Source organism: Lepisosteus platostomus, chromosome 16 (assembly GCF_059453375.1).
Source record: "Lepisosteus platostomus isolate fLepPlt1 chromosome 16, fLepPlt1.hap1, whole genome shotgun sequence".
In the NCBI taxonomy this organism is placed as follows: domain Eukaryota; kingdom Metazoa; phylum Chordata; class Actinopteri; order Semionotiformes; family Lepisosteidae; genus Lepisosteus; species Lepisosteus platostomus.
In genome coordinates, this window is record NC_142626.1 from 346,757 (window position 1) to 374,188 (window position 27,432).

General features: G+C 62.3%; 3 protein-coding genes, 1 long non-coding RNA gene and 1 other non-coding gene across 6 annotated transcripts; 2 read left to right on the forward strand and 3 right to left on the reverse strand.

Moving 5' to 3' along the window:
* Positions 1-334: 334 nt before the first annotated feature.
* On the reverse strand, positions 335-4,186 carry rom1b (retinal outer segment membrane protein 1b). The gene is made up of 3 exons (XM_088608902.1): positions 3,157-4,186; positions 1,780-2,026; positions 335-1,150 (listed from the first exon to the last, which is right to left on the reverse strand). The coding sequence occupies exons 1-3, from the start codon at positions 3,735-3,737 to the stop codon at positions 905-907; spliced, it is 1,074 nt and encodes a 357-aa protein (XP_088465028.1). The 5' UTR covers positions 3,738-4,186; the 3' UTR covers positions 335-904.
* A 1,760-nt stretch (positions 4,187-5,946) lies between these two features.
* On the reverse strand, positions 5,947-18,597 carry ganabb (glucosidase II alpha subunit b). Of its 2 annotated transcripts, XM_088608626.1 has the most exons (25): positions 18,489-18,597; positions 17,673-17,783; positions 17,396-17,504; positions 17,120-17,247; positions 16,454-16,633; positions 15,811-15,876; positions 14,330-14,402; positions 13,928-14,033; positions 13,739-13,835; positions 13,455-13,635; positions 12,710-12,863; positions 11,911-12,146; positions 11,498-11,624; positions 11,127-11,206; positions 10,782-10,922; positions 10,155-10,251; positions 9,960-10,061; positions 9,165-9,408; positions 8,497-8,561; positions 8,337-8,413; positions 8,043-8,117; positions 7,851-7,964; positions 7,566-7,678; positions 7,370-7,470; positions 5,947-7,209 (listed from the first exon to the last, which is right to left on the reverse strand). In XM_088608626.1, the coding sequence occupies exons 1-25, from the start codon at positions 18,506-18,508 to the stop codon at positions 7,100-7,102; spliced, it is 2,907 nt and encodes a 968-aa protein (XP_088464752.1). In that variant the 5' UTR covers positions 18,509-18,597; the 3' UTR covers positions 5,947-7,099. The 2 variants fall into 2 exon arrangements, with proteins under 2 accessions (XP_088464752.1, XP_088464753.1); XM_088608627.1 differs by lacking the exon at positions 15,811-15,876.
* Positions 18,598-19,660: 1,063 nt separating this feature from the next.
* Positions 19,661-23,601, reverse strand: ints5 (integrator complex subunit 5). Its single transcript, XM_088608629.1, has 2 exons — positions 23,310-23,601; positions 19,661-22,636 (listed from the first exon to the last, which is right to left on the reverse strand). The coding sequence occupies exons 1-2, from the start codon at positions 23,381-23,383 to the stop codon at positions 19,804-19,806; spliced, it is 2,907 nt and encodes a 968-aa protein (XP_088464755.1). The 5' UTR covers positions 23,384-23,601; the 3' UTR covers positions 19,661-19,803.
* Positions 23,602-25,252: 1,651 nt separating this feature from the next.
* Positions 25,253-26,437, forward strand: LOC148646511 (uncharacterized). The gene is made up of 3 exons (XR_015927716.1): positions 25,253-25,351; positions 25,856-25,894; positions 26,300-26,437. It is a non-coding gene; the product is annotated as an uncharacterized LOC148646511 (long non-coding RNA).
* LOC148646512 (small nucleolar RNA SNORA57) lies at positions 25,596-25,732 on the forward strand. Its single transcript, XR_015927847.1, has one exon. It is a non-coding gene; the product is annotated as a small nucleolar RNA SNORA57 (small nucleolar RNA).
* Positions 26,438-27,432: the final 995 nt, after the last annotated feature.

A 27,432-nucleotide genomic window follows, 5' to 3' on the forward strand; every position in this document is an offset into this window, starting at 1 on the left:
CTGTCCCTACTGTCCTCTCCTGTACCTCCTGTCCCTCCTGCCCCTCCTGCCCCTCTTGCCCTCTCCTGTCCACTCCTGTCCCTCCTGTCCCTCTTGCAGCAGCGGATCGGGGCAGCAGGCTGGGGCCGAGGACAGCGAGGGCTCACCTGTGACACCACTGCACTGTGGCCCGCTGGGCCCCAGACAGAACCAGGACCACTGGAGCCAGGCTTCAGCAGGCCCAGAGAGAGAGGAGCAGAGAGAGGAGAGAGGAGCAGGAGCAGAGAGAGAGGAGTGAGAGAAGGGGGAGAAGACCAGAGACACAGAAGACGACAGAATGACAAGACACTACAAAGCAGTTAAAAACGTAAAACTTTAATGTTCTCTCGCCGTGGTGGGGTTACAGTCAGATAACCGCTGGGAGAGAGACACACAACAGCTCCTACAGCAGGCAGTGCGCGGGCAGACACCCCCCGCAGGACACTGGCCGGATCGCTGACGCCTCAGGGCTGGACACTCAGGGCGTCCGGACACCCAGGCCCTACGAGACAGGCTGCTTTCCCTAGTCTAAGAGGTCGACATTCACCTTCGGGAGGTCAAAGGTGAAAGGTCAGGCTGACGCATGGTCCAGTTAAGAATCAAGGAGGTCAAAGGTGAAGGGCGAGGAGTCAGGAGATTAATATTGCCTTTCGATCAAAAGTCCAGAGGGCAAAACTGAGAGGTCAGAGATCAGGGAGGTCATGGCCAGTTAAGAAGCAGGGGGTCAGAGGTCAGGGTTAGGCAGGTCATTGTGTGCCAGGGGGAGAGATGCCCAGTCAAGTGGTGGGGGCTGGGGGGCAGGGGCAAGGGGGTGGTGCTGGGGTGGAAAGGAGACTGGGGGGGTGGCAGTTCAGGGGTCAGGGGTCACAGCTCTGCCTGGGTTTGTTTATTTTCCAGAGGTGGCCAGCTTCTCGCCCTCCTTGGGCGCCCCCTCATTGGGCGCGCCCCCCTCCGGGTCCATGGTGACCTGGTTGGTCTGGAAGAGTTTGAGGAAGGCGTCCATGAAGCCCTTCAGGGTCTCCTTCACCCCCTTCTCCAGCAGGTACCCCTCGGTGTCGCACTCCGTGTTCTCCTTGCCCACCATGCCCTCCATGGCCGTCTGCAGGTACCGCAGGCTCACCAGCACGGACATCTGAGGGGGAGACAGAGAGGGTGGGGCGCAGCCAGGGAGACCGCTCAGCTTCTGGACAAGGGATCATGGGAGTCTGTCGGAGCTACGGCGGGAGGGGTCTGGCTCCAGCACATGGGCGTGTCCGAGGGCTGATGGAGGAGTGAGACACGGACAGGTGGGTGTGTCATTAAACTGTGGGAGGAGTCAGAATCGGGTGTGTGGGGGGGAGGAGTCAGGGTTTGTCATACGGGTGTTTCAAACGGTTGTGGGAGGGGTCAGACACTGACAAGTGGGTGTGTCATTGAACTGTGGGAGGGGTCAGAATCGGGTGTGTGGGCGTATCAGGGGCGTGTGGGGGGGAGGAGTCAGGGTTTGTGGGTGTTTCAAATGGTTGTGGGAGGAGTCAGACACTGACAAGTGGGTGTGTCATTGAACTGTGGGAGGGGTCAGGCTCCAGCATGTGGGCGTGGCATGAGGCTGTGGGAGGGGTCAGGCTCCAGCATGTGGGCGTGGCATGATGCTGTGGGAGGAGTCAGACCCCAGTATGTGGGCATGTCAGGGGCACTGTGGGAGGAGTCAGAGTTGGGTATATAAGGGCGCCGGAGGGGCAGTGGGCGTCGGGGCTCACAGCACCAGCCAGGTGTCCGTACCTGCAGCAGGAAGACAGACAGCACGCCAGCCCCGATGGTGTTCATCAGGCCCATGTAGTAGTTGACCAGCGCCTCCCTGCAGCCCCGCGTGAAGATGTTGAGGTCCTCCGTCTGGAACTCGTAGTTGTAGTGGGCAGAGTTGTTGGTCAGGCGGTGCTGGATGCAGGGCCGAGGGGAGCTGGGGTTACAGCAGCTGAAGGGAACCCCATCCACCAGGTACCGGCCATCGACGTTGCTCTTAACGCGACTGGAGAGGGTGTGAGGGGAGAGAGAGGGGAAAGAGAGGGGCGATGGAAGGAGAGAGAGAGAGAGGAGAGAGAGAGGAGAGAATCAGGGATCTGAGACTGGACCTGAGACAGAGCTCTGCGACTGGACAGTACTACACAGCTGTGACTGGACACAATGGCTTGAGTTTACCATGGTAAATATGCATAATATTTCTAGAGCTATCGCCTTGTTTTTACCATTATTACCCCGACCTCACTGGACATTACTACGCTGTACTGTGCTTTCACCCTGATCTCACTGAGCTGTACTGCGCTGTACTGCACTGTTATGGGCAGCAGCCATATCACTCTGCAACTTACAACTGGCAGCCCAGTGAAGCTCAGCAGGTGGGAGCCTGGTCAGTACCTGGATGGGAGACCTCCTGGGAAAAACTAAGGTTGCTGCTGGAAGAGGTGTTAGTGGGGCCAGCAGGGGGCGCTCATGCTGCAGCTCATGTGGGTCCTAATGCCCCAGTGTAGTGACGGGGACACTGTACTGTAAAACAGGCGCCGTCCTTCGGATGAGACGTAAAACTGAGGTCCTGACTCTCTGTGGTTATTAAAAATCAATTAAAGAGGACATTAAAAAGAGTAGGGGTGTTACCCCAGTGTCCTGGCCAGATTTCCCATTGGCCCTTACCAATCATGGCCTCCTAATAACCCCCCTCTCTGAACTGGCTCCATCACTCTGCTCTCCTCCCCACGGAGAGCTGGTGTGTGGGGAGCGGACTGGTGCATCATCCAGGTGGGGCTGCACACTGGGGGTGGAGGGGATCCCCATTACCTGTAAAGCGCTTTGAGTGGAGTGTCCAGAAGTGTAAGCAATTATTATTACTGTGCTTTTACCCCAATCTTACGGGGTTCTACTCCACTATACTGCACTTTTACCCCAATCTCCCTGGGCTCTACTGCGCTGTACTGCGCTTTTACCCCGATCTCCCTGGGCTCTACTGTGCTGTACTGCGCTTTTACCCCGATCTCCCCGGGCTGTACTGCACTGTACTGTGCTTCTACCCCGATCTCCCCGGGCTGTACTGCGCTGTACTGCGCCTTTACCCCGATCTCCCCTGCTGCACTGCGCTGTACCGTGTTGCGCCAGGGCAGTACTCACTCCTTGACCTCCTTGGCGCTGAAGTCCAGGTAGCGGTTGCTGATCCACTGCACCTCGAACCAGTCCTTGAAGTTGGAGTTGCCGCAGCACTGGAACTCCATCTGCAGCCGGTCGATGGTCTGCTTCTGGAAGCAGCGGCCGGGCGTGTCGGTGTCCTTGTAGAAGCGGATGCCGTTCTTCAGGCCGATCTTGAGCGACTCCTCCAGGTTGCCCTTCATGGCGTAGCTCATGACGACGGCCACCAGCATGAGGAGTGTGAAGAGCAGCGCCGTGGCGAAGAACGGCGGCAGCAGGGCCTTCCAGCGCGGGAAGCGGGCGGCGTCCAGCGAGTCCTGGCAGATGCGGCCGGAGAAGAAGTTGATGCCCAGCGAGGCCAGGCCCACCACCATGAGCGTGTTGGGCACGGCGTGGATCTCGGCGTTGTCCATGACCTCGCTGCGGCGGCGCAGCTCGGTCTTGAGGAAGACGCCCAGCGCGAAGGTGAAGGCGCCGGCCATGGTGGCCAGCCAGGACAGCAGCCACAGCCCCTGCGCCAGGCGCACGCGGCGCTGGAACGGGAACTTCACCTTCATCAGCACCATGGCGGACGCGGGGCCGGGAGAGGGAGGCAGAGGGCGGCGCGGAGCTCCGATCCGGAAACCTGGTGCGGACGAGCGCTCTGGTCCTCTGCGGCGGCTCTTCGGTCCTGCCCGAGCTCACCCTTCGTGGTCCGGGTACGCCGAGGGGGCGTGCAGCGGGAGGGAGGGGGGGGGGGTTCCGTACCCCAGAAACCTCACGGGCCGGTTACAACGAGCGTGCGTCTTCCGAGCGGCGCGGTGTGTGAGCCCCTGTGCCCGGGCGAAGTCTTTGCCCACCCCTCGGCCAGCGCTCCGAGCTCCTTACCGCTAATCCCACTAGGAGCTGCCCGATCCCATTACTGCCCCCCGGCCCCCGTCCAATAGGAAAGCAGGCCAGTGTGTGGTCAGCAGCCCGCGCCTCACCGAGGGGGCAGGAGAAGGTGACAGCGAGAGGGAGCTAAGCCCCTTACACTGGCTAATTACAGGCTCGTTAGGGACACCCCGGGCATGATCCGCAGGAGGGGGGGAAGAGGAGTGGAGATAGGGGGAGAGAGAGGAGAGGAGGAGAGAGGAGTGGAGAGAGGAGTGAAGATGGGGAGAGAGAAAGATAGAGGAGTGGAAAGAGGAGTGAAGATGAGGAGAGAGAGAGAAGAGAGAGAGGAGTGAAGATGGGGAGAGAGAGAGGAGAGGAGTGAAGATGAGGAGAGAGAGAGGAGAGACGTGAAGGAGAGGAGAGAGAGGAGAGTGTAGATGAGGAGAGAGGAGTGAAGATGGGGGGAGAGAGAGGAGAGAGAGAGGAGTGAAGATGAGGAGAGAGAGAGGAGAGGAGTGAAGATGAGGAGAGAGAGAGGAGAGGCGTGAAGATGAGGAGAGAGAGGAGAGAGAGGAGTGTAGATGAGGAGAGAGGAGTGAAAATGGGGAGAGAGGAGTGGAGATGGGGAGAGAGAGGAGAGTGTAGATGAGGAGAGAGGAGAGAGGAGTGAAGATGGGGAGAGAGGAGTGTAAACAGGGAGAGAGAGGAGAGGAGGAGAGAGGAGTGAAGATGGGGAGAGAGGAGTGTAAAGGGAGAGAGAGGAGTTTAGATGAGGAGAGAGGAGAGAGAGAGGGGGAGAGGGGAGTGGAGAGGGGGAGAGGCCCAGACACCCTGCTGGACTGTCCACTCGGCCGTGTCCAGCTCTCTCCAGCCCAGGGGAGATTACCGACGCACTTCAGACACTTACAGGCTTATCCTGGAATTAGAGCATCAAGGCTTTGAGAAGTGGAGACGTCTGTCATTACACTGCTAACAGTCTGGACCCAGGGGTGTCTGTACAGCGTGTCCAGTAAGAGTCTGGACCCCAGGGGTGTCTGTACAGCATGTCCAGTAAGAGTCTGGACCCCAGGGGTGTGTGTACAGAGGGTCCAGTGAGAGTCTGGACCCCAGGGTTGTCTGTACAGGTGTACAGTAAGAATCTGTACCCCAGGGGTGTCCATACAGAGGGTCCAGTGAGAGTCTGGACCCCAGGGGTGTCTGTACAGGTGTACAGTAAGAGTCTGGACCCCAGGGGTGTCCGTACAGGGTGTCTAGTGAGAGTCTGGACCCCAGGGGTGTCTGTACAGAGGGTCCAGTGAGAGTCTGTACCCCAGGGTTGTCTGTACAGGTGTACAGTAAGAATCTGTACCCCAGGGGTGTCCATACAGAGGGTCCAGTGAGAGTCTGGACCCCAGGGGTGTCTGTACAGAGGGTCCAGTGAGAGTCTGGACCCCAGGGGTGTCTGTACAGAGGGCCCGGTGAGAGTCTGGACCCCAGGGGTGTCTATACAGGTGTACAGTAAGAGTCTGGACCCCAGGGGTGTCTGTACAGAGTGTGCAGTAAGAGTCTGTACCCCAGAGGTGTCTGTACAGAGTGTGCAGTAAGAGTCTGGACCCCAGGGGTGTCGGTACAGGTGTCCAGTAAGAGTCTGGACCCCAGGGGTGTCCGTACAGGGTGTCCAGTAAGAATCTGTACCCCAGGGGTGTCTGTACAGGGTGTCTAGTGAGAGTCTGGACCCCAGGGGTGTCTGTACAGGTGTACAGTAAGAGTCTGTACCCCAGGGGTGTCTGTACAGGTGTACAGTGAGAGTCTGTACCCCAGGGGTGTCCGTACAGAGGGTCCAGTGAGAGTCTGTACCCCAGGGGTGTGTCCCCCAGCTGTGTCCTGTGACAGCAGCAGCCGGTGTGGGGATGTGGTTTGGAAATGAAGACAGACACAGGATGGGAATGTAGTTCGGTTTATTGCCACCTCTCAGTGAAACAGATCCATACAGGCTCTGGAGCTGAACCGCGCGCCCCAGCATCACCTCCAGACCCTGACCTTCACTTTCTCCGATCGACAGGGACAAACTCGAGCCTCTCTCGCGGTCGGGGCCTCAGAGGTGCTGTTTATTTTCACAATTGTAAACTCTCACATCAAGTGCAGCTTCTCAATCAAGTACAGGACAGGTCCGGTCGGGGGGGGGGAGGAGGGGTGTGCGTGGGTGAAGGCGCAGGTGGAACGCAGCCCTGCAGGGGGCGCCGCGCCAGGCCGCCTGGTCGAGATCAAGCTCGAACCGCGGGCCGAGACTCCAGCAGCGGCCGGAGCTGTCAGATGTCAGAGAGCCTGGAGCTCCCAGGGCGTCGCTGCTCAGCCAACCAGGCGGAGACATGGGAGAACAGCAGGGCTGGAGGTCCGGGAGAGGGAGAGCGCCCACAGACAGCAGCTCCCGAGAAACAGGAAACCCGATAACCCAGGGGCCTCGCCCACTTCCAGTTCCACTGTCCCAGTCTGCCCCTTCCCCTGCACCCAGAGGCCAGTCTGCACCCTGCCCTGCCCCCAGTCCGGTGGCCCAGAGTCAGACGCCAGCCCACCGAGCCCCGTGACCTACAGGTGACCTTCCCACCCTCTGACATGACCTCCCATGAGCCTTCACACTCCAGTCCAGCCAGTCGGTCAGTGCCAACATTGCACAGGGACAGGGAGGTGAGGCGTGCGTGTGTGTGTGTGCGCGTGTGTGTGTGTGTTTCACAGTTATCTTAAATCATCTTGAAATTAAGAAATTCAACCATGATGATCTCTTCGTTTCTCAATCATTTATATAAAAAAAACGAACAACAAAACCCGAACAACTCAACGTCGATTCGTCCGTGTGGTTCTGGCGTCTGGTCCCGAGGGCAGGGGCGCACTGCCGGGGGGGAGGGGGGAGCGAGGGGGACGCCTTCGCCCAGTCAGTGACCCCACAGCTCTCAATTAACCCAGTGACCCCACCCGTGACCCCACACACCCCCTCGCTCCCTGCGCCCCTGCAGGCTGGGGGGCCAGAGGTCCGGGCCTGCGATGAAGCGTCCCTCGGGCTGGTCCAGTCTCTCGCCCCCCCGGATCCGGCCCGGTATTACCGGAGCAGGATGGTCCAGTCTGCAGCCACGTTGACGGCCGGCTTGCGCAGGGTGAGCACCGAGGCCCTCTCCTCGAAATCGAACTCCAGGGGGGACTGGCTGCCGTCTGGGGGGAGAGGAGGGGATCAGCATGCAGCAGTCCACAGCCATGACCCCCCGGAGAGGGGGTCACACTGACCCCCCGAGACACACCGACCCCCGGAGGAGAGGGGGTCACACTGGAGCCCCCGAGACACACTGACCCCTGAAGCAGGGGTCACACTGACCTGGGATCAGCAGCAGAGCAACGCTGGGGCGGCTGGCCCCCAGAATCACCACCCTCTCCACCCAGGAGTCCGAGGAGAAGTGACCGCTGGGGTCAGCGTTGCTGCGGAGAGAGAGAGGGGGGGAGTGAGTGCCCGGCGCTCAGGGCAGCAGGGTGAAGAGAGAAAGAGGGGTGCTGTGAAGACGAGGGACACGTACTGGGAGCTCAGGGTGCCGCGGGCGAAGACGAAGCGCCGGTGGATGAACTGGTGCTCGCTCTCGAACCGGAAGGTGTGCTCGTCGTCCACAAACAGCTCTCCCTCCGCCTCCCCCTGCCGGACAGCGAGAGGACCGGTCAGGGCACTGTGGCCCGCCCCCACACACCTGACACCCCCCGCAGGGGACCCCACACACCCCCACACCAGTGTAGAGGCGAAAGACCGGAGCGACACCCCCCCCCAGCCTCAAGAGAGAGAACCTTCCCCCGCCCCCCCCCAAGGGTACCTCAGGGCTGAGGGCGACGTAGAGAGTGTAGGGGTCACTGGTCATGCAGGACGATGACCTCCGCACCCTGTTCTTCCTGGGGACGATGGAGCCGCCCCTCTGGAACACCGGGATCTGCAGTCGGGGACAGGATGTTAGGACTCTGCCGGAGCCTCGCGCCAAGGTCAGGAGAGGAACCTGGTCGGGACTTACCGAGCTCAGGGTGACGGGGATGTAGAGGTGCTGACCACCGCTGTGCTTCTGGAAGGTGTGGACATCGTACCAGACCTGGGGGAGACAGGGGGAGAGAGAGAGACGCGTCACACACAGGGGGCGGGCAGAGGAAGCCCCTCCCACACAGGGGCGGGGCTCTCTGCAGAGGGGCGGGGCTCTCTGCAGAGGGGCGGGGCTCTCTGCAGAGGGGCGGGGCTCTCTGCAGAGGGGCGGGGCTCTCTGCAGAGGGGCGGGGCTCTCTGCAGAGGGGCGGGGCCTGCAGGCCACACTCACCTGTCCCTTGCCCGGCAGGTAGGCGGTCACTCCCCGGGCGCCCTCGTCGGTGACGGGGTGGACCAGCAGATCCCGCCCTGTCAGCAGCAGCAGAGACGAGACGTTCACACCTGAGCTCCACCCAGAGGTCTCCAACCACCCCCCGTCCCCCACTACTCACCCAGCAGGAACTGGTCATCCATGGCAAAGGTGGCGACGTCATCCGGATACTCCACCCACAGCGGCCTGTAACCGACAGGCAGGGTGAGCCAGGGACACACTGCCCACCACACTGCCCACTGACCAACCCCAAAGGACACACTGCCCACCACACTGCCCACTGACCAACCCCAAAGGACACACTGCCCACCACACTGCCCCTGAGAAGTCCACAGGGGCACACTGCCCACCACACTGCCCGCTGACTGGCCCAGAGGGACACACTGCCCACAGACTGGCCCAGGGGGACACACTGCCCACCACACTGCCCACTGACTGGCCCAGAGGGACACACTGCCCACAGACTGGCCCAGAGGGGCACACTGCCCACCACACTGCCCGCTGACTAACCCCAAAGGACACACTGCCCACAGACTGGCCCAGGGGGGCACACTGCCCACCACACTGCCCGCTGACTAACCCCAAAGGACACACTGCCCACAGACTGGCCCAGAGGGGCACACTGCCCACCACACTGCCCACTGACCAACCCCAAAGGACACACTGCCCACCACACTGCCCGCTGACTAACCCCAAAGGACACACTGCCCGCTGAACAACCCCAAAGGACACACTGCCCACCACACCGCCCACAGACTGGCCCAGGGGGAGAATGGGGGACACACTGACCTCATGGCGGGCTGCCCAGTGCGGTAGGCACTGTAGAACAGGGTGTACCAGTAGGGCAGCAGGGTGTATCTCTGCCGCACGGCCTCGCGGATCAGGCGCATGTTCTCGTCCCCGAACAGCCAGGGCTCGCGGCGGGGCGTGTCCAGGTGGGCGTGGGCCCGGAAGAAGGGCTGGTACGCCCCGGTCTGGTACCACCTGACCAGCAGCTCCGAGCTGGGAGCCTTGAAGAAGCCGCCCACATCCGCTGTGGAGAGAGACACACCGGTCCAGCCTGGGTCACCCTGTACCCCTATAGTCCAGAGATCACCAGTCCAGCCTGGGTCACCCTGTACCCCTACAGTCCAGTCCGGGACACCCCGTACCCCTACAGTCCAGAGATCACCAGTCCAGCCTGGGTCACCCTGTACCCCTACAGTCCAGCCTGGGTCACCCTGTACCCCTACAGTCCAGAGGGGTACTGGTCCAGCCTGGGTCACCCCATACCCCTACAGACCAGTCTGGGTCACCCCGTACCCCTACAGTCCAGAGGGGTACTGGTCCAGTCAAGGTCACCCTGTACCCCTACAGTCCAGAGGAGTACTGGTCCAGTCAAGGTCACCCTGTACCCCTACAGTCCAGAGATCACCAGTCCAGCCTGGGTCACCCCATACCCCTACAGTCCAGAGGGGTACTGGTCCAGTCAAGGTCACCCTGTACCCCTACAGTCCAGAGGGGTACTGGTCCAGTCAAGGTCACCCCATACCCCTACAGTCCAGAGGGGTACAGGTGCTGGTGTCCGGCCGACGCGCTGCTCACCTCCGCAGAAGGAGATGCCGACGAGGCCCAGGCTGAGGCACATGGGGATGGATATCCTGAGGTGGTCCCACTCGGCAGCGTTGTCCCCGGTCCACACCGCGCCTGCGCGGGCCCACAGGGAGAGAGGGGCTTAGCTCGGGGGCGACCCGGCCCCGCCCCGCCCCGCGCTCCCGCCCGGACCCCCGCGAGACTCACCCAGGCGCTGCGAGCCCGCGAAGAAGGCGCGCGTCAGGACGAAGGGGCGCTCCACGCCCCCCGACCTCCGGATCTGTCCCTCCGCCGTGGCCATTTGCTGAGGAGGCGGGGAGAGAGGAGAGTCGTCACCCGGAGCAGCGAGTGTCTGTGTGTGTCTGTGTGTGTCTGTGTGTGTCTGTGTGTGTCTGTGTGTGTCTGTGTGTGTCTGTGTGTGTCTGTGTGTGTCTGTGTGTGTCTGTGTGTGTCTGTGTGTGTTCATGACAGGCTCCCGGCACAGGGGAACAGGTACGGGGAAGAGAGCAGGAGACAGGAGAGACAGGAGCAGGAGAGAGGAGCAGGGCAGGGAGACACAGGAGCAGGGCAGAGGAGCAGGGCAGGGTGACAGGAGCAGGAGAGAGGAGCAGGGCAGAGACAGGAGAGACACAGGAGCAGGAGACAGGAGCAGGGCAGAGCCGGGAGAGACACAGGAGCAGGAGACAGGAGCACGGCAGAGCCGGGAGAGACACAGGAGCAGGAGAGAGGAGCAGGGCAGAGACAGGAGAGACACAGGAGCAGGAGACGGGAGCAGGGCAGAGACGGGAGAGACACAGGAGCAGGAGACGGGAGCAGGGCAGAGGCAGCCCTCACCACGTAGAGGCCGTAGAGGTTGTGCAGGTCGCGGTGCTCCCAGGTGCCGTGCAGCGCGTCCTTGTGCATGGTGACCTCTGGACCGTTGAACACCGACGGCTCGTTCATGTCGTTCCAGGTGTACAGGTTCTCCATCGAGCCCTGGGGGGGCAGGTCCGTTACAAACGCTGACCTCTGACCTCTAACCTCCAGCCCCTGCAAGGAGGCACTAACCTCCCTGAGCTGCTCATTAAGGGTTAATGAACTACACAGCCTCTGCAGCTGCCCGACCTTCGAGCCCCCTTTAAAACTGCCCCCTCGGGGTCACCCCTACCCCCCCGGGAAGAGCAGGGGGGCCGTTCTCACCTCGTACTGGTCGTAGGCAAACATGTTGGCCCACCAGGAGCGCATCTCGGGGTTGGTGAAGTCGGGGTATCCCGCATTGCCTGTGGGGAGGGAGAGGGGGTGTGAAGAGCAGAGGGGTGGGGGGGAACGGGGCGCCGCGGTCGGGAATTAACACCCCCAAACCCCGCAGGGTCCCCGACCAGCGACGGACGAGCAGCCCCCCAGTCTAGAGAACCAGGCGGCTCCAGCCTGACCCCAGATATCAATCGGGGTGTTCCGGGACACGGACTAGAGACCCCCCCTCATTACTCTCCACCACGGAGAACCCCAGTATCGGAGCCAAGCGAGCTCCTCTCCTCCCCGAAGGACCCGCCCGGCCCGACCCGACCCACCTGGCCAGCACCAGCCCTCGTAGTCCCCGCCGTCCTTGTTCTTGGTGTAGAAGCCCTTGGAGCGGATCTCATTGTGGATCTTGTAGCCGCTGTCCACCTTGATGTGGGGGTCCACTATCGCTACCATCTGGGGGGGACAGGGAGCGAGGGGAGAAGGGGGGGAGAGAGAGAGAGAGGAGATCAATTGTACTGGAGGAACTGGACCCAGACAGGACAGAGACAACAAAGCAGAGGCTTCCGACACAGGACAAGACTGAGGGGGCGTGGCACGCAGAGGGGGCGGGGAAAGGGGTGTGGCAAGGGGAAGGGGGCGGGGAGTGTGGGGTGGGTGGGGCAAGTTTGTCTGAATGGGCGGGGTCAGCACGGAGGGCGGGGCAGACAGGGGGAGAGCGCCCCGGGACGTCCTGGGACACCTTGCGTTTCTTGGCCTGCAGGGCCTGCAGCATGTCCTTGGGCGCGGGGAACTTGTTGGGGTCCCAGGTGAAGTAGCGCTTGCCGTCCGTGTGCTCGATGTCCAGCCAGATGAAGTCGTAGGGGATGTCGTGCTCGTCGAAGCCGGCGTCCACCGCGGCCACGTCCTCCTGGTCGTTGTAGTTCCAGCGGCACTGGTGGTAGGCCAGGGCGAAGAGGGGGGGCAGGGCCTGCGTGCCTGGGGGGGCAGGAGGGGAGACACGCCGCTCGTGAGCCTGCTGCACGGACGCCCCCCCGCTGCCAGGATCGGTCCCATCTCACAGCTGAGCAGCTCTTACCCCACGCCTGCTCGAACCCTGTCTGAACCCGCGAGTCTCCGAGTTTCGGGAAGAGTTACACCCAACGGTCTCCGACACCGGACTGTAAAAAGGCGCCGTCCTTCGGATGGGATGTAAAAACCGAGGTCCTGACTGTCTGTGGTCATTAAAAATCCTGGGGTGTCCCGGTGTCCTGGCCCAATTCCCCCCTGGCCTTTACCCATCATGGCCTCCTAATAACCCCTCTCTCTGAACTGGCTCCATCACTCTGCTCTCCTCCCCACGGAGAGCTGGGGTGTGGGGAGCGGACTGGAGCGTCATCCAGGTGGGGGTACACACTGCTGGGGGTGGAGGGGGTCCCCATTATCTGGAAAGAGCTCTGAGTGGGGGGTCCAGAGAAGCGCTACAGAAGCGCGAGGGTGACGATGGTGACCATTATTAGAAACCCAGTCTCAGGGCAGGAGCCCCAGCGCGGCGCCCCTACCTGTGAGCGAGGCGTACTGGGCGAAGACGTCGGCGGGCCGGGGCCCCAGCATGACGAAGGCGTCGATGATGCCGCTCTCCGACATCCAGCGCACCTCGGTCTGGGGCGTCTCGCTGGCGCCCTGCACGTAGTCCAGCATCTTCCCAAACACCGTCTGCAGGGGGACTGTGAGTGAGAGGGGTCCCCAGCCCGGCCGGCCGCTGTTCCCCTCCACCCCCACACTAACACACCAACACACACCCTCACCCACGACAAACACCCCCCCACCCACGACACACCAACACACACCCCCCCCACCAACACACCAACACACACCCCCTCACCCACGACACACGCACACACACTCCCCCTCACCCACGACACACGCACACACACTCCCCCCCCACCCACGACACACGCACACACACTCCCCCCCCACCCACGACACACGCACACACACTCCCCCCCCACCCACAACAAACACCCCCTCACCCATGACACACCAACACACACTCCCCACACCAACACACGCACACACCGCCTCACCCACGACACACCCACACCCCCCCCCACCCACGACACACCCATTCCCCCCCCACACCCACGATACGCACACTCCCCGCACACCCCCCGCCACAGCAACACACGCACACACACCCCCTCACCCACAACACACACACACACACCCCCCCTCACCCACAACACACACACTCCCGCCCCGCCCCATGCACATGCACGCATGCGCCCCCGCACTCACACCCCCCACCTTGCCGGCGGTGTTGGAGCCGATGTCCACCCAGGTCTCGGCGGCGTTGAGCCAGAACAGGCCGAGCGTGCGGCGGGCGCTGTGGGCCAGCAGCACCGGCACGGAGCCGTACAGCGCCATGGGGTTGTGCAGCTCGTACTGGAACACGTCCAGGTTGTAGAGGCGGTAGGGGTCCCCCCCGCTGGCACAGGGACAGAGAGAGAGAGCAGCGGGGTGAGCCCCGAGCCCCGAGCCCCGGGCGGAGGGGGCGGGGGGCCGGCGGGGGGGGGGGCGGGCTCACTCACTCCGTGTTCTTCAGCCTGAGCGAGTCCCCGTGCTCCGGGATGCCGTACACGTGCTCCACGCCGGGCAGGGAGAAGTCCAGGCTGATGGAGGACGGGCCTGCGGGCGGGAAGGCGGAGGGGTCAGGGGTCAGAGGTCAGGGGTCAGGGGTCGGCGGCCCCGTGGGAGCGCAGGAAGGGCGGTCTGCCTACCGTGGGGCTTGGTGTCGCTGTGGGTCTTGAAGGTCTCCTCCCACATTCCCTGCTGGTCCTCCTGCTGCTGCTGCTGCTGCTTCGTCTCCGCCTCTCCGTCCGCAGCCTGCGGGGGACAGAGCGATATCGGGGCGTCACTGACCGAAGAGCCCCAGGGCACCGGAACCCGGGACGCCCAATCCCAGGACCCAGCAGGATCCGGACCAATCGGGCTCACAGGAGCCCGGTCACGTTTCTGTCACTCCTCGCCCCCTGACCGGGCTCTTCTGTACCCCTCAGAAATTAAACTCGCCCGATAGTCAACCAGAAATTCACGACCAAAGTAAAAACAGAACGTAAAACACATCGCTTTTGTTTCCGCCCTTGTTAGACAACGACTCCAGTGCATCGTGGGACACTTGCCTTCTCTCCCGCCGGCTGCGCTCCGGCGTCCTGGCTCTCCGCTCCCTCCTCTTCCTCCTCCTTCCTCGCGTCACTGCAGCAACGAGACGGAGGAGAGCTGAGAGACGGGCCCGCGGGGATCGGGTCCCCACACAGCCCGGGAGGGAGCCCCCATTTCTCCTGGCATCTGACGACACCCCCTCCCCCCACACCCCCCACACCCCAAACCCCAGCTGGGCCCCCAGGCAGGCCCATCCGCCTCGTGTCCGCCGGAGGCCCCCCCCCCCCCCCACACAGGAGGCTCTCCCCAGCGGAGCAGCAGGATCCGAGGCGCCCTCCCGGGCTCAGCCACAGGGGCGGCGCTGTTGCACGAAGAGCTGAGGGCACCCCGGCCATCCCAGGCTCAGCCACAGGGGCGGCGCTGTTGCACGAAGAGCAGCGGGCACCCCGGCCATCCCGGGCTCAGCCACAGGGGCGGCGCTGTTGCACGAAGAGCTGAGGGCACCCCGGCCATCCCAGGCTCAGCCACAGGGGCGGCGCTGTTGCATGAAGAGCAGCGGGCACCCCAGCCATCCCAGGCTCAGCCACAGGGGCGGCGCTGTTGCACGAAGAGCTGAGGGCACCCCAGCCATCCCAGGCTCAGCCACAGGGGCGGCGCTGTTGCACGAAGAGCTGAGGGCACCCCGGCCATCCCAGGCTCAGCCACAGGGGCGGCGCTGTTGCACAGTGCTCCACATGGGTCAGGCCCAGTCAGGCACTAAGAGACTCCGCTTCCGGGCAGCGACACCCGTGCCAGGGGCGGGCAGAGGGGCTCAGAGCAGCGCCAGGGCAGCGGCGGACGACTACAAGAGCACAGCCAGGTACACTCGCGCCAGCAGGGGGCGCCACACACACTTGCCACCCGGGCACGGGAGGAGCTGCCCTGGCCTCTGGGCGGCGCTGTGGTTACCCTGTGGGGACCAGGGGATATGGGTGGGACTCCAGCCGGCGCGGACGCTACGATCTGGGGGGGGGAGGGGTGTGAACGAGCGCTATGAACACACAGGGCGCCCCCTACAGTGCAGGCGGGTGACCTGCACCTCTTCGCCCCTCGGTACCGGCGCCTGGGTACAGAACCGAGCCCCGGCAGAGCAAACCCATGCAGGTGGGGGGGGGGCGGGGGGGGTCACAGAGGAGGGAAGGAGGCGGTTTCCACGGCGAGAGGCTTCGCAGGAGGGAGAGCAGGGCAGCCAAGCAGAACAGATACCACCCCCCACCCTCTCGCTGTCCTGGGTCAGAGGTGCTGGCGGGTCCCACATGCAGGAAGGGACGAGAAGATCCGATGCCTTCTGAGCGTCTGCAAGGATCCAAACCGGGGTCCCGCCTGCGCCCCACCTCCCCCCCCCCGCACACACAGGTCATGCAGTGGCTCAGGCTGGACTCTGAGCACTGACCGGCAGCGCACACGCACACGCAAACACGCACACGCACCCCCGAGCGGAGAGGGCCTCCCAGGGCATTACCTAGAGAACGCACTCCTGAGGCTATCCCACAAGCCACCCACTGTGCTACTGATCTTATGCGAGAGACTGGGGCGCCGCAGACGCACACAGACAGGAGAGAAACAGAGAGAAACAACGTGAGATTTCAGCCGGGGCGCCTCGGAGAGAGCAGAGCCGTCGGGGGAACCCCACCCCCGACCGCGGCCCGCTCATTGAGCACGAGGGCGCCCCGGAGCGCAGCGGGAGCATTAAGGCCAGGGCGCGGTGGACCAATCACAGCAAGCGCACAGCCTGTCGCTAGGGCAACAGGACAGCTCTCTCGCCCCCTCGTGTCCCGTGGGCCCCCAACACCCCCTCACTGCTGCCCCCTTGTGTCCTGTGGACCCCCAACGCCCCCCTCACCGTCGCCCCCTTGTGTCCTGTGGACCCCCAACGCCCCCCTCACTGCTGCCCCCTAGTGTCCTGTGGGCCCTACTGCCCCCCTCACCGTCGCCCCCTAGTGTCCTGTAGGCCCTAATACACCCCTCACCGTCGCCCCCTACTGCCCCCCTCACTGCAGTAGAGTGAGCTGTTCAGTGCTGAGGGAGAGCAGCACACCAGCTGCTCGCGGCCCACGCCGCGCCCCCAGTCCCCCGCTGCGCCCCCAGTCCCCCGCCGCACTCACGTGTCCTTGCGCTGGCGCAGGTGCTCGAACACCAGCAGGCCGCGCGAGTTGACGCTCAGCAGCAGCTCGGGACCCTCCATGATGTCCAGCCGGAAGGGGTGAGCGCTCAGGATGAGCCGCTGGTCCGGCCCGCCCAGGGACAGCACCAGGCCGTGGTCATCGCGGGACACGACGGTCAGCCTGCGGGGCGACAGGGAGAGACCCGGCTAGAGCCGCCAGCCACAGGCCTGGGCCCAAACACTGACACACTGTCACACCTGGAGCGGATCAGACTGCTGCACACTGGGAGTCTGACAGCACTGTCACACCTGGAGCGGATCAGACTGCTGCGCACTGGGAGTCTGACAGCACTGTCACACCTGGAGCGGATCAGACTGCTGCGCACTGGGAGTCTGACTGACAGCACTGTCACACCTGGAGCGGATCAGACTGCTGCGCACTGGGAGTCTGACAGCACTGTCACACCTGGAGCGGATCAGACTGCTGCGCACTGGGAGTCTGACTGACAGCACTGTCACACCTGGAGCGGATCAGACTGCTGCACACTGGGAGTCTGACTGACAGCACTGTCACACCTGGAGCGGATCAGACTGCTGCACACTGGGAGTCTGACAGCACTGTCACACCTGGAGCGGATCAGACTGCTGTGTGCGGGTCTATACTCACGGGTAAGCAGGTGGGTCGCGGATCAGAACATCAGGAACCTCGAACCGGGGTCTCAGTGGCTTCAGCTCGTTGATCTTGATCCGGGTCATGTTGCCCTGCAGCCCGTACAGCTCCAGCAGCAGCTTCACCTGGGAGACACAGCAGGGGTCAACCGCGGCGACCTCCGTCCACAACACTGACCTGGTCACCTGCCTCGCTGGTCAGTTCCTCCTCAGTGACCTCTGCCCCTCGACACTGACCAGCTCTCCCACCTGGCTGGGGTGACCTGCTCCTCACCTTGTTGTGCTCGTTGAGCAGCTGCAGGGAGAGTCTGGAATCGCTGAGCTGCAGGGTGTCCAGCAGGGCTCTGTAGGGGGACTGGCCAGGCTGGACGGCCCGTTGGCGCCTGGGACAGAGGGACAGTGTGAGAGCAGGTGCACGCACACACACACACACACACCAGAGAACCTCACTGGGTGGTCACAGAGACGACACCAGGGCTCTTTCTGCTGACCAGCTCAGACTGGTGTGAGGATCTCAGCAGAGGCAGGAGAAGGGACGAGCTCACACTCACTTGCAGAAGGAGCTCTGCTCGCAGGTCTTGAAGTTACTGCGATCCACAGCCTGTACCTGCTGGAGGCAGAGGGCTGAGAGAGTCAGTCCTGCCAGACAGAGACGCAGCATCCTGCAACACAGGGAGAGACAGGGGCTGACCACACGGTCCCAGAGCCACATAGGCGACTGACCACACGGTCCCAGAGCCACACGGAGAGAGAGACAGACTGCGAATGCAGAAACACAGAGAGGAGACGGCTCTGTATTTTAATCTGGGATTAAAGCACAGCGCAGCTGGGGGATCGGCCCTGCGTGTCACCGGGAGACGGGCGCTGTGCGCTTATTTTCAGAGCCGGGAAGCCCGCCGGGACCCCGGGCTGCGTGATGCAACCGGGCGCAACCCCCAGCGCACCCCGACCTGCCCCCTCGCTGACAGCAGGGCACAGACACCGACCCTCTCCCCCCGGCACAGCGGGCGTCGCATAACACCGGCCGGGCGGGCCGGGCCGGGCCGCCGCCGCGATTCCCAGCCTGCCGGAGACCAACGCAACGTTTTAAACGCAGAAACTAACCCCTGGTCTACTCGTCCCCTCCACCCCCCCAGACCCGACGCCCAGCGCTCGGCGCCCGGCAGCCCCTCCACCCGGCCGCGCCGACTCGGGGAACCCGGGGACCCCGGAGGACAGAGAGCATCACCGCCCGCATCCCTGCCCACTCCGCGGGCAAGCAGACCCCCAGCAGCCGGCGCCGCCTCGTCTAATCCAGCGCAGGAGGTAGCAAAACGAGCCGCCGGCGCCGCCAATCCCATTGAAAAGAGGACGCCACTGCACCGTACCTCTCAGAGAGAGCCGCCATCTTGACTCAGCGCTGACCTTTGCTCTCCCGTCTACCCCCCCCCGCCCCGCTCGCCTCCTCTTCCGCATCCCGGCTCCTCGCGAGGACACGTCAGCCTCCCCGGATTGGCCGGCTCGCCGCCTCGGCTCATGAATATGCATGAGCGCGGCCGAGGGGTGGGCGGGGCAGCGCACGGCGGGACGCGATAGGTGGCGACGCGTCCAGGTGTTTGTGCTCAAGACGGATCTCCGGCTGAACTAGGTGTTTTTTAGATTGAAGGATTTTGACATTTTATTGTACTGTTTAGTAGAAAATTTGGAAAAAGTGCATTTATTTATAGTCAATTTATTAATCATTCTTGATTAACCTCTGGCGGTTAATTGTTTATTTTTCTCTTTGTGTTTGTTCTCTTATACCTAATTTGATCCTCTGATTGTATTTGTATTTGTAAATTATTTACAAGTTTAATAAAAAATTCTTTAAAAAAAAAATCTCCGGCTGAACTGCTGCCTCAGGGCGCAGGGCGGCGGTGTAGGACGGGCCGGAAGCGTACCGAGGAAGTGTCGAAATTCTAGCTCGTTTTTTAGTTTCGCTGCGTTAAAACTTCACTATGTAGGTTGTTGATTTATAGATTCCAAGTGCACAGCAGTCCAGTTTAGCCCCCCTGGACACCTCAGTGAAGAACTGTTTGAGGTGCAGGGAATAGGACCGACATCCACAGGTGTCTGTGAGTGAAAAGACTGTCTTGTTTATTTTATAAGTCTGTTACACAATAAAGACACACAGACCCACTGAGCGGACAAACTGCCCCTGAATAAAGACACACAGACCCACTGAGCGGACAAACTGCCCCTGAATAAAGACACACAGACCCACTGAGTGGACAAACTGCCCCTGAATAAAGACACACAGACCCACTGAGTGGACAAACTGCCCCTGAATAAAGACACACAGACCCACTGAGTGGACAAACTGCCCCTGAATAAAGACACACAGACCCACTGAGTGGACAAACTGCCCCTGAATAAAGACACACAGACCCACTGAGTGGACAAACTGGCCCCGAATAAAGACACACAGACCCACTGAGTGGACAAACTGCCCCGAATAAAGACACACAGACCCACTGAGTGGACAAACTGGCCCTGAATAAAGACACACAGACCCACTGAGTGGACAAACTCTCCCTCTTTTACTGATCCCCAGTGTAAGAAAACAGCACAGCGACGGAACAGCGCAGCGGAGCTCAAGTCCAGGTCCCGCGTGTCCAGAGTCAGTGAGGGGGCCCCCCGGGACCCCCCGGTCCCCCCCCGCGCTCAGGGCTGCTGGAAGCGCCAGCACAGGTGCCCCAGCTGGTCCACCTTCTTGTGCAGGACGCTGTAGAGGGGCGCCAGGTAGCGGGTCAGGTCGCCGTCCCGCGAGAAGTCGCGGTAGAAGAGCCCCTTCTCGGCGCTGAAGGAGAACTTCTGGGGCAGGGGGCTGTTGCCCCGCACGTAGTCCCACACGCTGGCCAGCAGGAGGCGCACCTCGAAGGGCGCCAGGTGGGGGAAGATCTCGTGCATGTTGCCCAGCACGGGGGGCAGCAGCTGGCCCTCGGCCATGCAGGCCACCAGCTGGCAGGAGGCGTGCAGGTGCCAGGGGGAGTCGCCGGCGGCCGCGTGGCGCGAGGCCTCCCAGTGGGCCAGCAGGGTGGCCAGCAGGCCGCGCAGCAGCACGGAGCAGTAGCACAGCGCCGGCCGGCCGGCCGCCACCAGCCGCAGCAGCGGGAAGAGCAGGGGGTGCGCCTCGAACCCGCGCCGGATCTGGATGTCCCGCTCCACCGTGCCGCGGGCGTGCTCCTCGGGCGGCCAGGCCAGCTCGCTGTTGGCCACGTCGGGGCACACGGCCTCCACCAGCGCCACGGCCACCACCTTGGCCGCCTCCGGGTTGACGGGCGGCGGCTCCTGGCCCGGCTCGGCCTGCTGGTAGCGCCCGCCGCCGCAGCACCGCGCCGCCAGGCCCAGCAGCGTGTCCAGGTTGCGCCGGGCCTGCTCCGGGTCGGGCGGCGCCGGCGCGGGGGCCGGCCTCAGCCCCCCGCCCACCACGCCGGCGTGGAACACCGACCACACGCCGCCCGAGAAGTGGGCCGCGGTGCCGAAGGTGCAGTTGGTGTCCAGCAGGGAGGCGCGCAGGGCGTCCGGCGGGGCCGGGGGGCCGCCCTCTGGCCCCCCGAAGAGCGGGGCGTTGCCGCGGTGCAGCGCCCCCTCCACCAGCTGCTGCAGCACGGCCTTGAGCGCCAGCGGCGAGTGGGCGGCCAGGCGGGCCAGCAGACGCACCGAGCAGCGGGCCGCCTCCTCGCCCGCGGCCCCCCCGCGGCCCCGCCCGCGCCGCCGCAGCGCCAGGAAGAAGTGCGCCACGGCGGCCCGCGCCGCGCCCAGCAGGTGGGCGGGCCGCAGCGCGCGGGGCAGCGCGCAGGCGGCCAGCAGGCGGGCGGCGGCCAGCGACACGGCCGCGTCCTCGTGCAGCAGCAGGGGCCCGAAGTCGGGCAGGTGCTGCGCCACGGCCGCGCCCAGCTGCGCCGCCATGCCCGCCCGCCCCGGCTCCTCCTCCTGGCCGCGCAGCACGGCCGCCAGGTTGTGCAGCAGCTGCGCCAGCTCGGCGGCGGCCAGGCCCTGCGTGTGCACCTGCGCCGCGCAGCGCGCCACGGCGGCCGGCAGCAGGCCGGGCATGGAGGCGGCCAGCGGCGCGTGCAGCTGGGCGGCCAGCGCCAGCTCCTCGGGGCCGCGCGCCAGCGCCAGCAGGTGGCACAGCGCCTCGGCGGCGCAGCCGGGGCCGCTGTACACGGACAGCAGGCAGAGCAGCTGGTGCAGCCACAGGTGGCGCTTGCGCTCCAGCCGCAGCGCGTCGGTGCACAGCTCGCGCACGTGGCCGCGCAGCCCGTCCAGGAAGGGCACGGCGCGGGGCGGCGGGGCGGCGGCGGCCAGCTCGTCGTCCGCCGCGCGGCTGTACACCAGCTTCTGCAGGTGCAGCAGCAGCAGCTGCACCACGCGGTCGCAGGCCTCGCGCACGCCATCCTGCACCGCCGGGCCCGGCGCGGCCATGATGACGGAGGCCGGCATGGCGGTGCCGACCAGGAAGAGCAGCACGCGCTGCGCGCCGGCCGCGCTCTGGCACACCAGGTGCACCACCAGGCTGGCCATGTTGTCCAGCTCGTCGCGCGGCAGCCCGGCCAGCAGCGCGTGCAGCTGGTTGAGCACGGGGGGCCGCAGCGAGTCCACCAGCTCGGCCGACACGGCGCCCAGCAGCGCGGGCGACAGCGCGGCCAGCTGCAGCAGGAAGGGCACGGCGGCGCGCTGCTGGGGCTCGCGGGGCGCGGCCAGGCTGGCGTGGAACATGCGCAGCAGCTCCTGTTTGATGGAGTCGGCGTGGCGCGAGGCCAGGTGGCCCAGGATGCCCACCACGGAGCCGATCTTGGGCACGCGGCCCGGCTTCTCGGGCGCGGGGTCGGCGGCGGCGGCGGCGGCGGTGGGGGGGGCGTGGGCGCAGAAGTCCTGCAGCCCGCAGGCCAGCACGCGGCTGATGATGGTGCTGGGGAAGGAGGAGCCGATGTGGGCCACCACCCAGTCGAAGTGGGGCGAGTGCTGCACGGAGGTGTCCAGCAGGGCGGCGACGCAGGCGTCGGGGCAGGAGCCGATCATGGCGGCCAGGCACTGGCTGTAGCACTCCATGAGCGAGCGCGTGGCGGCGCAGGACATCCAGAGCTGCAGCAGCTCGTTCAGGCTGGCGGAGGGCGGCACGCCGTGCCGGCCCGCGTACTTGCTGCTCAGCTGGCCCATGAGCTCGATGGCCCAGGCCGACACCAGCGGCGCCCAGGCCTTGGGGTTGAGGCGGATGAAGTCAGACAGCACGCCGTGGATCTCCTGCAGCACGTCCTCCAGCCCCGCGGCCGCCCCGCGCCCCTCGCGCTCGCCCTCGCGCTCCTGCAGGTAGCAGGCCACGTACTCGTCGAAGACGCCGCGCAGGTGGTCCAGCACGGCGCCGCGGCAGGCCGGCACGCTGCGCAGCAGCAGGATGGCGCACTTGGCGTGGTCGCGCACGCTCAGCTTGCGCCCCTGCGCCTGGTCCACCCCGCTGATGAAGGCCTTGATCTCCAGGGCCAGCTCCTGGGGGCTGCGGGACAGAGGACACCGGCGGTCAGTCTCCCGGCCGTCTCGGCGCTGGCCAGCAGGAGGGGAGACTCCTGGGAAAGACTGAGGCTGCTGCTGGAAGAGGTGTTAGTGGGGCCAGCAGGGGGCGCTCACCCTGCGGTCCATATGGGTCCTAATGCTCCAGTACAGTGACACTAGACAGTGAAAATGACCGCACCCTTCAGATGAGACGCAAAACCGAGGTCCTGACTCTCTGTGGCCTTTACCCCTCGTGGCCTCCTAATAACCCCCCTCTCTGAACTGGCTCCATCACTCTGCTCTCCTCCCCACTGAGAGCTGCGGTGAGGGGAGCGGACTGGAGCATCATCCAGGTGGGGGTACACACCGCTGGTGTGGAGGGGATCCTCCTGACCTGGAAGGCCTTGAGCAGAGTATCCAGGAAAGCGCTGTATAAGTACAAGAACGTAACTGTTTCCTCCTTCTGAGAGCCGGACCCGCATCTCATTAACCTTAAAGAAGCGGTCTGAACACGAATTTCACGGAGCGAGAGTTCAGCTCCCGGGCGGACGGGTCTGTCCCAGAGCCGGACCCTGGACCGACCCGGCTGCGCTTCTCGAGGCTTAAAGCGCACTTTTCCGAAAACTTTCTTCCCTTTCGAGGCGAAGCTCAAAGGAATGAAAGGGTCCCAACAATACCTGGCCGTCCTGGTGCTGTGCTGCGCGGACTGCATCGCTGGCAGAGGGCGACTCTCGCTCACGCCTGGGATCATTCAATATTTTTCAGCAAAAAAGACATTAAAAAACAGGAGATATCCCCCGAGTAGCAAGTCGGGTACTCTGCGTGGACTTTCCACTCTTCCAAACAAACCCACGGCGCCTGCTGTGGTGTTTTAAGTACTCGATTTCACAGGACTTGGAAAATTTCTTCAGAGCCCGGCAGGACGGACGGGCGCAACATGGAAATGGTTCCCTCCAGGCAACATAGGCCGGGCTTGAAGGTTCCCAGACATTTTGCCCCGAGTGGCAGGATTCTTTAAAGCGATTGATTGAATCTGATTGAATCTGACACGAACCCAGCAGCACAGCCCGACGTAGTCAGACTCTCTCCAGGCGTAATCGGCTTGTATATAAGACAACACACATGTGCTACATGAAAACTACAGATACACAAACACAAACAATACTGATTTTTATTTGTATTACAAGTAATAACACAGATATCAAGCATCCAAAATTTTACTTAAAAATATTATGTCAAGTACGCTTTGCTATTCAAAGTTTCCTTCCTGTGTCTTCCAAAGTCTTTTTCCTGTGTGTGGCGTGTCAATAGATCACATCTTTGAAGAATTGAAGTTGGTGCGTAAGAAAATGTAGACATTTCCTTTCTGATCGCAAAGCAGGAGAGTAAACACAGTCAGAAAGTCATTTAAAATTGTGATTTATAATAATAATAATAATAATAATAATAATAATAATAAACTTTATTTTATATAGCACCTTTAAAGGTGGCTCCTCAAAGCGCTTTACAGGATGACAATAACAATAAATAAGAAGACTACAACAATAAATAAGAAGATTTCACAAGATAGGACACAATTACAATTACAACAATACAACAATAACAATAGAGGAGACCGTGGAAGGTGGTATTAAGAAGAGCAGAGGGGTGAAGAATGGAACCAGTTAAGTAAAGGCTTTTCTGAAGAAGAAGGTTTTGAGTCTGGATTTGAAGGAGTTTAGAGAAGGTGACTCTCTGATATCCTTGGTCAAAGAGTTCCAGAGCTTGGGGGCATAACAGGAGAAGGCCGTGTCGCCCATACAATGTAGACGGGCTTGGGGGACAGTAAGGAGGGCAGAATTTGAAGAGCGGAGGTTGCGAGGTGGGGAGTAGGGCGATAATAGTTCAGACAGGTATTGAGGTGCCAAGCCATGTAAAGCCTTATAGGTGAGCGTGAGGATTTTAAAGTCTACATGGAATTTGACCGGAAGCCAGTGCAAGGACTCCAGGATAGGAGTAATGTGAACACCTGCACTGGACCTGGTCAGGATTCTGGCTGCTGAATTTTGGACATACTGCAGCTTGTTCAGAGTAGATTTATAATAATTATAACAGCTGGGTGTTTTTTTTTTATTAAACGCCCAAAACAAAACACACAAACCCTCAAAACACATGAAAATCACTTCTGCTCTGGCGCTGGCCTGTAGAGGGGACCCTGGCCTGGTCTTCAGCAGAGGGGGGTCTCCTTATTCCTGGTCCTGCTGTCTTCAGTGCAACAGCGCCTCACAAGCCGGAGGATCTGAGCAAGAAAGCAGTTCTGAAAGCACAGCCGCTGTGCTCCACTGAGGTCTAGGTATCGGGAGAACCCCCCCGGGCTGGATCCAGCTCCCTGCTCCAGAACCCAGCTCATATCGAGTCCAGGTATTAGACTGAGAAGGACAGAAACACCAAGAGGCCGGAAGCGATGCCTGTGGCCGAGAACCCTCATCCCAGAGTTAGGCATTGCCGCCGGGTCGACGGGGGGGGTCCCCCCGCGCATGTTCACTCCTCCAGCGCAGAGGTGGCGCTGCCGCCCCAGGAGCGCGTCCGTGGTGGCGCCCAGCAGGGCCGCTCTAGCCGCTCGCTCGGCGTGTCTGTGGTGCAGCGGTGACGCGCCCGGCGGTATAAAGAGCAGCACGCGGCTGCCCCGCTCCTCTCTCTCTCGTGGCGCTGGGTCGGGTCGGGTGTGGACAGTGCCGGGGTGAGTGATCGAGTTATTTCTGTGCCGAAGGTAGAGGTTTTATCACGGATCTGCACCTCGCCAGCGTTCTCTTGCGTTATACCGGCTGCTCTTGGTGATCGGAGCTCCTCGCTGTAATTGTCTTCCTCCTCCTCCTCGGGCTGTCCGGCCCTGCGGAACTGGACTCGGTCCTGTCCAGGCGCCCGGAGAGCGGGTCGGGCCTGGGGAGGGAGGGAGGTTCTGGGGTTCCGGGGTGCGGGAGGGTCCTCCAGTTCTTGGCATGCGCGCAGTTGCCCGTACTCGCGTGTGTAATGTACGGAGGTACAGTAAGCCCGGTGCAATGTCTTCGGTACCGGCTCCGTGTCCCGTGGGCCGGTCCTATCCTCAATCACCGGCACACAGCCGCCGGAGCCGGCCCGAGTCCGCTGTCCGGGCGGAGCCCAGGGCCGGCCCGGGGTGTGGCGAGGCGACGCGCTCAGCTCTGCTCCGTCCTGTCCTGATCAGTCTCTCTCGGTCCCGTTGCAGGACTGTCCCGCAGCTGGGGGGACCCCGAGGACGCCACAGGTAAGGGCCGGGGTCGGGGTTGTGGGGGGGGACAGCCGGGTCCCGCTCCAGAGCGGCCTGATCCGCTCCAGGCTTTACCCAGAGCCTTCCTGTTCAAGCGGTGCCGGAGAAGCCCGGAGCGGGTCGGGCCTCAAGGCCCGGAGTGGAGCGCTCTGCTGTCCAGTGGGGGGGGTCTGGGTGTTGGGTGCATGAGCCCCTTGACCTCCAGCATATTGGCTCTGCGGCGCCTGCAGTGGCCGGCAGTGTAATCTACGGAGGAACAGCAGCGGTGGTCAGCGAGGGGGGCTCAGGCGGGCGCTGACCGGTGGCCTGGCCAGCTCCCCCGCCTCTGGCACAGTGCTTTCTACCCGGCGGCTGCAGGCAGGGGGCGCTGTTAACGCTGGCTCTTGCGGTTCTGGGCTGCAGGTTCGCCGGACGGGACGGTCCCAGCCCGGCCCGGAGAGGTCGAACAGCCCGCTGTCATCGGCTCCCTGCAGCTGTGTGGGGACTGGGCCCTGAGCGGCAGCACCAGACTCGTTTACAATAAAAAGTTATTCTTGTAAAGTGTTTGTGTGTGTGTCTTCACTGGGGAGAGGGGGGGTTGGAGGGGTATTTCCACAGAGCAGGGGGGAAAGAGCCGGAAGCATCAGGGAGTGTCTCTCCACTCCACACTCGCACTGTCTGTGGCCCAGGGGTACAACACAGCCTGGGGCAGTCTGTCATCCCTGCTGCTGGTACACTCTTAAACAAGGGAGAGTAATGACCTGTAACTCTCCTCTTCCTGTTGGGTGAGGTTTAGGTGGGATGGTGTTTGTGCTGTAAAACACATTTGCCCCAGGAGCCAAGGTTTGAACTGGAGGGTATTAATAAGGAGCCTGAGCAGGGAGGGGTGAATTGGAACAGAAGCTGGCACTGAGCTGCCCTGCTCCAGCCCAGGGCGTTCTGACCGGTTCTGGTAGCTGTACCTCTTCGTCCTCCATTATTTGCCTCATGTTCCAGCTGGAGCTTTTGAGTGAATAAAGCTTCTCGCTAAATGCTACACCAAGACTCTGGGCCTGTTTTTCACATGGTGAAATTACTTTCCTTAGCCTTGTTAAGCTGATGTTTCCGAAGCTGGGGTTGGGAACGCCAAATGACCCTGGAACTGTGTCGTGTGCGCTGAAAAAATCGGGACGGGTTTTCATATTTTGTATTTTTATACGCGTTGAATACGCAGCCTACGTACTACGATACAATGCGCGCTAATACGTCAGTGGACACGAGATACTCTGTAATTCTATACCACTCTATAGGAATGCGTGCTACGGACGCAAGTGACCAATTGTATCTTAAAAAAGCTACTCTTATCTCCAGCAAATAGGGAGAAAGGAGAATGTGCGTGATTTTGGAACAATGCCAACGTTGTAAACACAGGAATGCATAGAAATACGTGCTACGAACGCTGGTAATCTTGTGAGCACAGGAAAGCGTGAAAAATAACATTTAAGAACTGTTCTAAGTTAATTTGAGAAAAGTACACCGAGCGTTTCTGTGTTCCTCTCCCATGCGCATGAAATAAA

Excerpts from the sequence above, each read along its gene's own strand:
- rom1b (XM_088608902.1), bottom strand. The coding sequence starts at position 3,737 with ATGGTGCTGATGAAGGTGAAGTTCCCGTTCCAGCGCCGCGTGCGCCTG. Across the intron at positions 2,027-3,156 it reads AGCGCCAAGGAGGTCAAGGA|TCGCGTTAAGAGCAACGTCG; the intron begins GTGAGTACTGCC and ends CACCCTCTCCAG. Across the intron at positions 1,151-1,779 it reads TGTCTGTCTTCCTGCTGCAG|ATGTCCGTGCTGGTGAGCCT; the intron begins GTACGGACACCT and ends TCTCCCCCTCAG.
- ganabb (XM_088608626.1), bottom strand. The coding sequence starts at position 18,508 with ATGGCGGCTCTCTCTGAGAG. Across the intron at positions 8,562-9,164 it reads ACTGGGCAGCCCGCCATGAG|GCCGCTGTGGGTGGAGTATC; the intron begins GTCAGTGTGTCC and ends TGTCGGTTACAG. Across the intron at positions 7,471-7,565 it reads CGCGGCACCCTGAGCTCCCA|CAACGCTGACCCCAGCGGTC; the intron begins GTACGTGTCCCT and ends CTCTCTCCGCAG.
- ints5 (XM_088608629.1), bottom strand. The coding sequence starts at position 23,383 with ATGATCCCAGGCGTGAGCGAGAGTCGCCCTCTGCCAGCGATGCAGTCC. Across the intron at positions 22,637-23,309 it reads CACAGCACCAGGACGGCCAG|CCCCCAGGAGCTGGCCCTGG; the intron begins GTATTGTTGGGA and ends TCTGTCCCGCAG.